General features: G+C 40.9%; 1 protein-coding gene across 2 annotated transcripts; it reads right to left on the minus strand.

Annotated features, from left to right (window-relative positions):
• Positions 1 to 12,926, minus strand: LOC140070442 (purine nucleoside phosphorylase-like). Of its 2 annotated transcripts, none has more exons than XM_072116973.1 (6): positions 12,841 to 12,926; positions 7,484 to 7,653; positions 6,611 to 6,714; positions 4,861 to 5,036; positions 3,817 to 4,007; positions 1 to 1,987 (listed from the first exon to the last, which is right to left on the minus strand). In XM_072116973.1, the coding sequence occupies exons 1-6, from the start codon at positions 12,861 to 12,863 to the stop codon at positions 1,791 to 1,793; spliced, it is 861 nt and encodes a 286-aa protein (XP_071973074.1). In that variant the 5' UTR covers positions 12,864 to 12,926; the 3' UTR covers positions 1 to 1,790. The 2 variants fall into 2 exon arrangements, with proteins under 2 accessions (XP_071973074.1, XP_071973073.1); XM_072116972.1 differs by lacking the exon at positions 12,841 to 12,926 and adding an exon at positions 11,767 to 11,871.
• Between the last annotated feature and the right edge of the window lie 274 nt (positions 12,927 to 13,200).

A 13,200-nucleotide genomic window follows, 5' to 3' on the forward strand; every position in this document is an offset into this window, starting at 1 on the left:
CTCAAGCAACATGGTTTTATTAAGTTTCAGGAAGTAAATATCAGGTTTATTATTGTCACTCTTCAACATTTAGTATATATTCCTTTATTACAACATCTATACATGTCCCAATTATTGACATTTATCAGGACATAACCATACTCTGGTCCCTTCACATTCTTTATACATATGTACCATTATTTCTAATATTTGAAGAGTCATTGATTGATTCATTTATTGGTTGTTGGGAAAATATTTGGAGTATCTCACTATACATAACCTTATAACCCAGCATCAGCATAGGTTTATGAGGCCTGTCTCATCAGCTTCTACGAGGAGCTAAATTCTAAACTGTACCTGGGGGAGGTTGTGGATATTGTGTATCTGGACCTTTCTGAGACATTTGATACAGTGCTGCATAAAAAAGTTGGTACATAAAATGAGACTGCCGGGACGAAGGGAAAATCTGTGTATTTGGGTAAGCAAATAGCTTAGTGATAGAAAGCAGATGGTCATCATTAATGGCACATTCACATATTGGGTTAAAGTCACTAGTGGGGTGCCACAGGGTTCAGTATTGGAGACATTCCTTTTTAATAATTTATTAATGACCGCAGAGGGTTTACAAGGTGGAGTTTCAATATTTGCAGATGATACTAAATTCTGTAAAGTAATTAATACAGAGGAGGATAGTATAAGATTATGGAGGGATTTGTGGAAACTGGAGGCCTGGGCTGCCGAATGTCAGATGAGGGTTAATGTAGATAAATGTAAGGTTATGAACTTGGGTAAAGGAAATTAATTATGTGTTAAATGATTAAGTTCTTGGTAAAACTAATGAATAAAAAGACTGAGGGTATTGGTGGATAGTAAACTAAATTTCAGTGATCATTGCCAGGCACTTGTTGCTAAAGAAAATAAAATTATGGGATGTATCAAAAGAAGAATTGATCCTCATGATAAGGAAATTGTTTTTCCCTTATAGAAATCCCTGGTCAGACCACACATGGAATATTGTGTACAGTTTTGGGCACCAGTGTATAAAAAGGATATAGTAGAACTGGAACGGGTGCAAACAAGAGCAACCAATATTATTAGGGGAATAGGGGGAAGTAGAATACAATGATACTAAACTTGGGGTTATTCAATACAAAAAAGACAACAGGGGAGACCTCATTAAAATGTACAGATACCTGAATGGGTAGTACAAGGATATCTCCAAAGATCTTTTTATACTTAGGCCTGTGGCAAGGACAAGGGGGCATTCCCTACGCCGGAGAGATGTGGTTCTACTATCACTATAGACAGGGATTATTTACTGTGCAAGCAGTAAGACTATGGAACTCTCTGCCACAAGATGTTGTAATGGCTGATAATTTAGACATGTTCAAGAGAGACCGGGATGCCTTTTAGAGAGCAATAATTGCATTGTATGGGAATAAAAACATTTTGTTGCAAGTTTTCCCTGCTATGGGCCAATTTGCATCAGCCTTGCAGGGTTTTGGTCTTCTTTTGGATCAACGCAATATAATGTATAGGTTAGACTTTTTTTACTATGATACTATTAGATAATACCTGATCATACATCATAGATATCTAAACCTGCACCTGTTGAATGAGACATACTTACATCATACTGAATTGTCAAGTGACATCATCAGATATACTTACATCCTACTGAACTGTCATAATCAGAAATCATCAGAAATGTTAAAATTATTCTTTCCTGACCTGTCACATTCCTAGATACAACCATAAGAGAATGCCCTGACCTGTGAACTGACCTTTAGCATCTCCATCTCTCTCACTGATTACATTTTACCAACAAAATTTGTGAGCAAAGCAATGAGAGCAGCAGCTCGAAGCTGGGATGTCTGGAGGACCTCCTGGTGGTTGGCATGAGCAGTGCTGTTATATGATAGAATGGCCATATTGGTGATCAGAGAGATCCCTAAAATATGCATCCTGCAGTGGCGCCCTGTAATCACTTCTGGAACGGTGCTCATACCTGAGGAAAAAAGGAGTGTAAAATAAAAGCATTGATTACATAGTATACGAGTGGACAAAATAAATAGATACACCTAAATAGATCACTTGTATGGTCTGGACCTATAGTGACTGATATATATTTACAAAATTTGCATTTCTGCAGAACAAAAGGTCCTTCGACCAAAGAGCAATAACTTTTTAAAATTTAACTTTTATTATTATCAATTTTTAAGACAAGATAAATGTGCTATTTATACTTCATGTATGAAAACAAAGAATTGAAATTGGAGTGGTGGGAAAAGAATTCTGATTTTTTACATAGGTATGGAAGGGAATTCTGTAGAATCGGTATGTATTCACATTTTCGAGTGATTCAAACACTGGCTCAAGGAAATTGTTTATTATATATTTGTCTATTTCTTCAACCTTAGAAAGGCTCTTTAAAAGTTTCTTGATCACTAATTATGGGGCGACAGTCTCTACGAGGCCAGTCACTTTCTGTAATAAGTTGTGTGATTGTTAAACACACTTATATCCATTCGTACATGCTTGCCTCTGGAATAATTCGCTGTCGGTCGTACCCATATATCGCTAGTGTACTTTTACGCCTATATCTAAGGTTGCTAGGTAAGTGTACGCACAGTGGCGCAAACTTGCTAACTTTCGCTAATCATTAGTTGAATCAAACGCCAAGCACACTCTCTGTGACTACACACTCATACCTACTCTCACTCCCTGATATATTACTTTGTTTTGTGCTAGATGCCGCAGCAGTTCAGCATCGATCCCTATTTCTAATCCTCAACACCACTCAGATTTAAAATTCTGCGCACTCAAACCGCCCCCCCCCCCAACATGTTTTGTCATTATCTGGCGTCCATGGGGGTAGTTCAGCCCCGTTACCCCCTGAAGACACCAGATAATGGCGAAACATGTCGGGGGAGTGGGGCTGTTTGAGTGCACAAAATTTTAAATCTGAGTGGTGTTGAGTATTAGAAATAAGGATCGACACTGGCAGTCCCGGGGCTGCGATCGGAGCAGCAAACTCCTCCCCCCCCCCCCCCCCCGGTAAGTGCTGCGGGGGTGTCCAATTCTTGTCAAATGCTGTTGTTTTGCAAAAATGCAAATTTTGTAAATATATAGTATACAAGTGGCACCAGAGAGATGGAGTTAACTTAGATTGGGGGTAAAGAACAACAAGGAGGTCGAACAGAGATTGAGGGGTGAAATAGGGTGTGAAGTGCAGAGGAAATAAACAAGGCAGGAGCAAGGCATGGGATGCAGAGTCCATTGGAGTGTCTCAGAACAGATGTAGAGTAAGTAGGGAGGGGTAGAACGAAGAGAAGGGGCACAGGACAGAAAACGGGTGAACAAGGTTAGAGTGCAGAGAGGATGATTTGCTCAGGACAGAGAGGTGGTGCAGGGTTACTAGACAGAAAGAAGAACAGAAATCAAGGGTGATGCAGGATGGGGTTTAGTAAAAAGGAGGGGTGCAAGACAAAGATGGAGGGGTGAAACGGAAAAGAACATAGTAGCTGAAGGAAACCGGACAAGATTAAGGGTGGAGTGTGGGGAAGAAGAGAGGCAAAATGACAAAGATAGTGGGATGAAGTAGGGTGAGATACAAAAAAAAAGCTAGGAGAGTATTTGGGTAGGCAGAAAACAATGGGGTGCAGATTAGATAATGAGAATGGGTCAACGAAGAATAGGTAAATCTGGTGGGGTACAGAGGGCATGTGGAGAAGAGGACAGGGAAGGTGAGAAGAATGTTGGAGAAGGTGGGGTATAGAGTAGGTGGGGGCTATAAGGTGGATGGGATGTTCCAAATTTGACTTCATTGACTCTTACCCACGGCGTCTACTCCCAGAAGCTTTAGCATGTTACACTCAGCAATTGTCTCATAAGAAGGTCCCCCCAACATGCAGTAGATACCTTCCTGTACAATGTCTTGTAGACCAAGTTCCTGTGTACAGTCCATGGCAAGGTGCCTGAGATGCTGATCATATGCATCAGACATGCACGGAAAACGTACACCGAATCTGTCATGAAAGGGCAGGATGATTACACAGTGATTCGCCAACACTTAACCCCATCATAACCATAATGCGATAGTATATTTCTCTAAGGAAACATGTAAGTCTGCTGGACATTCTTTGTTTGCTTTTGGATTTCCTTACTGTCTTTTGGAGCCAATTGAGCCATGCAACCCCGAGGTGAGCTGGTGGCAACTTTTTTCTTTCATAGACTGTGTGGGTACATGGGTATGTGTTTTTGTGATGAGAGGTAGTTTTTGACCACAAGTCTAGTTGGGAATCTGATCCACAATAATTACAAGAATCTGAATGGAATCTGAAGAGTCTGAATGGAGAAATGGTTGTGCAGACTCACATCCCTTATAGTATGGTGACGGGGAAGACAGGCAACCTTTCCCTCTCTGTCTAGCAGCTGTGGCACTGACCATAGGCTGCAGCAATGGTGTAGGCATAACTCTTGTTGATGTACATCACTGGGCAGAAAAGGGTAAGAAAACTCTATTTAAAATAAAAGGTTTGAAATCTCCACCATTGTTGTCCTGTGCATTTTCTTTTTTTTTTTTAGTCTTTCACAGGAGGTATCAGATGACTGTTACTACTGTTTACATATCCTGAATGTCATATTCATTGCCCTTTACACCCTGTCTACTACAGCCTTCTGAAATTCATGTTGGGGCTCAGGACGGATAGTGGTATAGGACTCTCCTAAACAATGGAGGATACAAAGACTATAACATTTGAACTGTGATTATTGTCAGGGACAATGCAATGTTTGTCACTGTGGATGTGTGTTTTTAGCCATAGTTTTAATTGTAAAATGTTCTTCACATATAGCAATCACTACATATGAATCACTTACCCATCCTCATTGGGTCCCCGCAGCGGGTTCTGTCCACAGAAGCCAGGCATGTTGATATGATCCTTGATAAACATGATGTCTCCTACACTATAGTTGCTATTTATCCCTCCAGCTGCATTGGTGACAATCAAAGTGTCTACTCCCAGGAGTGAGAAGACACGGACAGGAAACGCTACCTGAAGAAGAAAATGTTATTACCCCCACCATGAAATCACAGGCTAGAGGAGAGATCAGTAGTTTATTCTACAATTAATAATATGCTCTTTGACTGAAACAGGAACATGTAAGGCCTAGTTCACACTTGCGTCTGGTCTTCTTTTCACACTCTGGTGAAAGTCATTTTTCACATTCCATTCCCCATAGATTTGAATAGTTCTTCATTTAATTGTTTCACATCCGTTATTAATAGAGAGACAAAAGACATGGACTTGTGCACAGTTTTTTCCACTATTAATAAAAGAATAAAGAATGGGTGTGAACTTCAGGCATCGCTCCTACTGCTTATGATTGGAAAGGTGTTTATTTGGGAGCCCAACAGCAACTATCAACTTGCTTCCTTCCATACAGAATATTGTATATATTCTATATGTCAGATGAAGGTACACAGCATTACAAATAGTGTTTTTCTCTTCAAAGCCTTTATTGTGACTTTTATATGTTAAATTAAAAGTAAAAAGGGTATTCCTAATATATCAAGGTTATTCTGCCATACAAGGGATCGCTGATCTCACAACCAGTTTGGATCAAAGAAAACAAACTTATACCCTTTGTCTAGTGAAAAGTGGATAATGTGAAATAACCTTAATAACCTTTACGCTTAAAGCTATGTCCAGCGGTGTCTTTACTATCCCCCTCAGTTTAACCTGTCCCTGCAGCAGTTGTCTACTCCAGCTGTGCTGCTTATGTTCCTGAGATCATAGCATATTTACACAAGAAACTAGACAGCTTCTAACTGCTGGAAGTATCTGTGCAGATCTGTGAATGCAGAAGTCTGCTGCAAAGAATAGTGAGGTACAAGAACTCCCCTGCTCCCTTTGAGTCTCTTAATCCCATTCTATGATTCTGCAGAAGTTTCTCTCTCTCTCTCTATACATCAAGCCATGTCTTACACTCCTCTGCAGCAACCCAATCTCTTCTTCAGCTCTTTGGACATTGTCTACACAGCAGGGAAACTGCTCACCCTTAGTTCTCTAACAGCACAGCCAGAACACTTCAAGTAGCTGTTTCACTGCTGGTTCATACTGCTTATTACATGCTACATGCTCCTCCATGTGATGGAGGAAATCTGCCAGGCTAGTGATCATATAATCCTGTATGTACACATTATGCAGAGCTCAGTGGATTTACTGGTATGAATCTCACTGGATTTGCTGCTACATTACTTCATGAGAGAACACAAAGCATCATGGGACATAAGAACAGCGTATAGCTCAGGACAAATGTATGAAGAGTCTCCACCCACTTCACTAGTGCTGAAGATTTCTGACAGGTAGCTTAAAACAGGAAAACACCATAACTCTGGAATCAAAAGTTTTGAAAGTGGGAATCACATGTGGCAATTTGGTTAAAACATTATGAAATAAGAGTTTCACTTTAAGTGCACACTAAAACACTTAAATAATAGCACAACTTAATTTTGGTATGGTATAAATTGGGAAAAAGTTTTATTTAGTACCAACTATGTTAATTACAAACTACAATCACAGGTGCTAACAACAGCACATACAAATGTGTTAAAGGTGACACTCACAGTGGACATGGAGTATCCCTCGTAGATGTGGAAACGCCCTTGCATACAAACGCATTGCTTTCCGTTCAGGAGCCCAAACACCAGCCGCCCAGCATGACCTGGCACTGTGGAGAAAGGCAATTATAAATACCAACCCATGTCCCACCAACGCCATTTAGTACATTGATATAGAAAGAGTTATTTAATGTAGGTACAGGATTACACAAGTGAGGACTGTCACTGCATGTCTATTCAGGTACCATTAAGTACAATAGTATCATTAAATGTGTGTGCAAGTCTCACTATACGAGGTCTATATCATTACATGTACAGTATATATATGGTCCTTCATGTAAAGTCTATGACATGTCCTGTATACAGTATGTCTCCTAAAATGATGTCATTTCATAATATGTATGTAATCAGTCTACTTATGTGAGGTCTATTTCATTACAGTTATGTTCAGATGTTAGGTCTATTGTATTTGAATGTGCAGAAATAAGAACATGACATGGCTGATTCTGTTGTGTATTGTTCTTCTGAGGCTGTATAATTACTATAAAAGTCATGTCATGATAAAACAGGGAACACTCATAGATCCAGGAACAGTGACTGTGACATTCTTCTTTTAAAATCAACTTTTATGATCAGTCATGGTCCCTGGTTTACCATGATGAATTTTGATGTTGATCTGATCCCTTATCCCTATATCATATTAATGTGCAGGTCTCCTCATGTGAGTTTTGTGTCATTATATGGATGTACATGTCTCCTCATATGACGTCTATGTCATCACATGTGTATGCATATGTATATGCATAAGTCCTATACAGTGGGCTCTCCTTTATTATATATGCTGTATGTGTAGGCCTGCTCCTATATACTTATACTAACCTGTGCTTGAGGGAAAGTGAGGGATATCCTCATAAGGAATTACAGTTTTATTTTCCAAGGTTTCAGCCAGCGTTCCAAGGCCAGAGCCGCAGATCACAGCTATCCTGGGGCGCTGGTCAGTGTGAGCCAGTATCCACTCAGCAGCCTCTTTGTATGACTGCAGAGGGACACTAGTGGGAAGAGGATAAAATAAAGACCTCAATATGGCTTAGGTAGATTTACCATAACACCATAACACTAATTAATATTTATTGTTGATGTTGCCCTAGGCACTTACAATGCTTACGTTCCCTATTCATGCCACCAAGCTAATGTCTCTGCTCAAAAACCACAGTATGATACTAGAAGAAAGCAGCGCAGGACCAAGGGGGAGATGAGAATATTTTTTATTGTTTTAATGAATCCTTTGTTTTATCTGTTTTGTGTTTCTGATTCATATATGTGGTGGCCTGTGGAGGCTACATCAATAACCAGGATTTCTTTTATTAAGCTCCAGATGTTCTTGGGAGTTTTTATCTTATAAAATATGTTGTTTTTTAACATAAATTTGCCTTCGTATTTGTGATGTCCAATAGACATCTCCCATTTCTAAGGCCAGGGATTAGCTGGTAATAAGGTGTACACTAACCCCTTACCATTAACCCCGGATCCACCACCAAGGGTGCCGGGACCCCATGGTCACTTTTAACAATTATGGCTCTCCCAAACATTCTATAACCAACCAGATACAATAAAGCAGCAGTAGTGTGCCATTACTGGCTTGGGAGAGCCCATGTTTTTTTGTTTTTTCTCAGCCCAATAATACCAGCCTTCAGCCACCCCAATACTTGATGGTTTGTTAGTGGATTGTACCTGGCTTTATCCAGCACACCTGGTGGTGGTTGGGTACTGGGGTAATGATAATTGGGTTAATGTTGGCCTTTTTTAATAGTTAACAGTAAAGGGAACCTGTCAGCAAAAAAATGTCCTAACAAACCACTAACAACATGTTGTCAAGCAGTTGAACATCTTCTAGATCACAATCCATTCATACCCAGCTTGGTGGCATCATACAGAAAACCAACCTTAAAGTTAGATCTATAAAGTCAGAGAGTTTAACATTGAAGTCATGCTCACCCTGCCTATGAACATCTCCTCCCATCATGGGCTGTACTTCAGGAGATCTTACCACTGATGTCTCTGGACGCAGGACCATTAATTACAGTCAAGGGGGCTTTTTAAGGCAGGGCAAGCTTGATTTCAGTATTAAACCCTTGATTTCATAAAACCAATATACATCCCACTTCAAAGTTGACTTTCTGGATGATGACATCACACTGGGTCATCTAGAAGCTGCTCAGCTGCTTGACAACATACTGCTAGTGGTCAATTTCTGATGAACAGTTCCCTTTAAGCTTTGGCCTTAGTAATGGTTGCTGTCTATTAGACAACACCATTGCTAAGGTGAAATTCAAGTTAAAAAAACACACAATGGGGCACATTTACGTACCCAGTCCAGTCGCGATCCCGCGGTGCGTTATCTGACGACGATTCGGGTCTGCCGGGATTCACTAATATCGTGCACCCTCTTCTTCCCGGTGCATGTGAGTGCGTGTCTTGCGACACAAATCGTTTTTTAAAGTCTGCAGTTTTTCCGAATCCATCGGGTTGTCCGGCTGCCCTCCCCCCCCGATTTCTGTAGTGTACAAGCTGGAGCCGATGCACCACAATCCGATCGCATGCGCCAAAAACCCGGGGCAATTCGGCACAAAACGGAAATATTCGGGAAACTCGACGAAAGTGCGGTGTTCGGACCCTTAGTAAATGAGCCCCATTGTTTCTTTTAAAAAAATATTTTATTAAAATAAAAACTCCCCAGCACACCCTGGATAACCATATTATTTAAAAAAGAAAACCTGGCCATTGGCAGAGTCCACCAACTTGGAAGTAGTCAACCCCATACATGGATCTGTTAAAGAAAAAAAAAAGAACCCTTTAATAGTAAATGCTTGGTGGCTCCTACAATTCCTAAAAGGGGAATGTAAACACATTTAGATTAGGAGTGCCATCTGGCCTCTATATAATCTCTCCAATGATCCACTGCTATCTTAGGTCTCAAACTGCTTCAGCCAGGATTCACACGATACATTTGCATTATCAAATACATATGCAATTTCTAAATAGCACATAGTTAGTCATTTAATGCTAAAGACAAAATAATATTGCCCTCTTACCATAATACAATATGATACAATAAAACTTTATTTATCCCCCAAGGGGAAATTACTTAATTACAGTAGTCCACCAACTTAAAAAACACATGCTTCATCAATACAACGTAATTTTAAAAGATAACGAGTTGTACATGATAAATACAAAACAATTAAATTATTAGCGTACAAGTGGATTTCCATAAGGCTAAATGACTGTCTATATCTATTCCTGTTTATTATCAACTGTAAATACCTCCCACTGAAAGTACTCCTTGTCAGGATCAGTGGATTCTCTGGACCACCGCGGGAGATGGAACTAGCCGACACCTGGGACCGGAGTCTAAGTGGCACCTGGTTTTCAGGCAAAGCGGGTTGGACTTGCTGCGGCAGGATACCACTAGGTCGTTCCCAGGTGTGACTAGCCCACGGTGGCAGCCGAGGTCGAGGTACCTTAGCGGAAGACAATCTCGTGTTCAGGTCCAGGCACAGGGTCAGGGCAGGCGGCAGAGATGCAACGTCAAGTCCAAGGCCGGGGTCAGCAACGTGAGGTCCAGGCAGGTGGGAACAGGAACACAGGCACATGGGACACAGCAACATGGAGGCAACACAGGACACAAGATCGGGAACACACAGGAATGCAGGAATACACAGGAACGCAGGAATACACAGGAACGCAAGAATACACGCTTGGAAGCTTTCTCTTAGGCTATGAGGCACAAAGATCCAGCAGATTATAAGGTGGAGGTTTTCAGCCAGCGCACCAATTAGCGGTGCGCTGGCCCTTTAAATTTTCGGCAGCCGCCCCCGTGCAATCACGACAGTCCGGGGAAGAGCAGGATCCGGGAGAGGTGAGTGAGACGGCGGGGCTGCAGTGGGGGCACACGGAGGAAAAACTGATCTGGTTGCTCTTGGCAACAAATCAAAGGTCAGCTTTTATTTTATAAACAGCTGTGGGAAAATAAAAGCTTAGCTCTGATTGGTTTTCATGGGCACCTAGAACAGTTTTGCTCTCAGACACTTCTCATAAATCTCCCTTTTAGAGTGGATTTTTCAGATTGTTAATGAAAGCACTAAACTTACATAATATCCATCTTTCCATCACTTATAAAAAAAAAAAATCAACCTCTACTCTACTCTTACCCTACTTGCTTGACAATAACTTTCTCAATAACTTGCATCTCCCTTGTACTTATCACAGTCCCGAAACAGGTTGCCCCAAAATAAATTGTGCCAGCAAGTATTGTCTCATAAAACATAATCAACATTTTATTACAGATCTTTTCCCAAGAAAAGATAATAAAGATAGTCCATTCCACATTTTCCGTATGACACTTGCAGTTTAAATGAACAACCAAGTACTTACAAAATCAACCACTTTAACTCCAATTTCCACAAAAACAATAGACTGATTGTAAGATCAGGTACAACCAATCATCTCTGTAGTCTTCGATATGTTTAATAATTTTTTAAACATTTAAATAAAGTTCCTGCAGTAAGAAAACCTTTAAATTACATTTAACTGAGAATGTTATTTACTAAAACTGTAAGATTCAATAAAATCTGTTAAAGACGTTAAGTGGTAGATACGGTGGCATTACAACCTAAGGCTACATTCACACTAACGTATGGGGGACGTATATACGGCCGACGTATATACGGCCGATATACGTCCCCCATACACTTCTATGGGCGCACGGCACCCTACGGGAGCGGTACGGTGCAGCACACGTGCGGCACCGTACCGTTCCGTACCCGGGAAAAAGATAGGACCTGTCCTATCTTTTCCCGTAATACGGCGCCGTGCGCCATAGGTTGCTATGGAGAGGGGCGGGGGTGAGCTGCGCTCACCTCCTCCTCCTCTCCCCGTATACTGCCGTTGCCCGCTACGGTACGGTACGGGCGGGCAACGGCAGTGTGAATATAGCCTTAATGTAAGAAAGCTTAAATAAAAAATTTATATTTGCTGTGAGTTAATTATCAAAAATGCTACTTTTTCAGTGAAACATAAAACCCAAGAGATACAAAATTGACTGAAATAATGTTTTCTACTCAGAAGTCAGTAGTTTGGAAATGTTTTGTTATGTAGGGTACCTGTTGTGTATATCACTCCCATCATCATTTATAATGTATGTGTGGTCGGCTCTGCCTTCCATTATCCCTCTCAGGTGTCTCAAATCCGTCTTCTAAACTTTCTCACTGTGTTATATAAAAATTAACATGCATGTATCCATAAGTAAGCATTAGAAGTTTGGATCATATGGAGAGTGGATCTGCCTGCATAATACACATAGAAGGTTGAGGCACTGTCCATGGTGCTGAAGTGACAACGAACTCTCCCATTATGCTCCACTTACAAGATGGGTCTTAGTGCTCCCTGAGATGACACATAATTATGTCACTGTAAAATCTGCTTGGTTTTCGGGTGCCAGTTTATATTTAATTAACAACAATATTCCATGGATCTTTATAGGGGATTTATTAAGTGTACAATACAGGCGGTCCCCTACTTAAGGACACCCGACTTACAGACAATCCATAGTTACAGACAGACCCCTCTGACCTCTGGTGAAGTTTTCTGAATGCTTTACTATAGTCCTAGGCTGCAATAATCAGCTGTAAAGTGTCTTTAATGAAGCTTTATTGATAATCCTTGGTCCCATTACAGCAAAAAATGTTTAAACTCCAATTGTCACTGGGGCCAAAATGTTTTTTGTCTGGATCTACAATTCTAAAATATACAGTTTCGACTTACATACAAATTCAACTTAAGAACAAACCTCCGGACCCTATCTTGTACGTAACCCGGGACTGCCTGTACAAGGAATATACATAGAGGGTAAACTATGGGACAGAGAGAGGGTAGGGGAGGAAGTGCTCTTACTAAAAATCTATATACAGTCTTATATACATACACATATAGCTCACACACACACACTACCCATACCACTTCCACTAATGTATTGGCCAATCCATTGATGATGTAGAGTCAATAGGTGGCATCCTTGCTTCCATATCCTCTTATCACATAAACTTACAGGACAAGTAATTTGAGTCTTTGCTTCCCCCCAGATCTGGGAGAATCCCCAGGGGGCAATGACATGCAGCTAAAGTAACACAGTCACCTATATAAGGGCTCATAACCAGTTACTGGGAACACTCCCTTACCTGCTCTCCATAAGACAGGCCATATTCTCCGATTACCCTGTGAGATGAGCATGGATTCACAAATCCTCTTCCCTCCCCCTCCCATGTTCCCTTGTCACACTTCTTATCCCCTAGACACCTGGCTTCAATGTGTGAACGCCCCATACCATCTGCTCACCCTCCCTGCTTTTATATCAGGGATCTAAACATTGAGAGATCTAACATCCCTTTATAAAATTGGCTGGACCATTGTACAAGCACTGTCAACCATTTTTCCTCATAGATTGTAACCTCATGCAAGCAGGGCCCTCATTCCTATTGTTCCATCTGACCATGTTTTCGCTCTGTATTGTATTATCCTGTCTGTATTTGTATCATGTG

This window comes from Engystomops pustulosus, chromosome 7 (assembly GCF_040894005.1).
Source record: "Engystomops pustulosus chromosome 7, aEngPut4.maternal, whole genome shotgun sequence".
In the NCBI taxonomy this organism is placed as follows: Eukaryota; Metazoa; Chordata; class Amphibia; order Anura; family Leptodactylidae; genus Engystomops; species Engystomops pustulosus.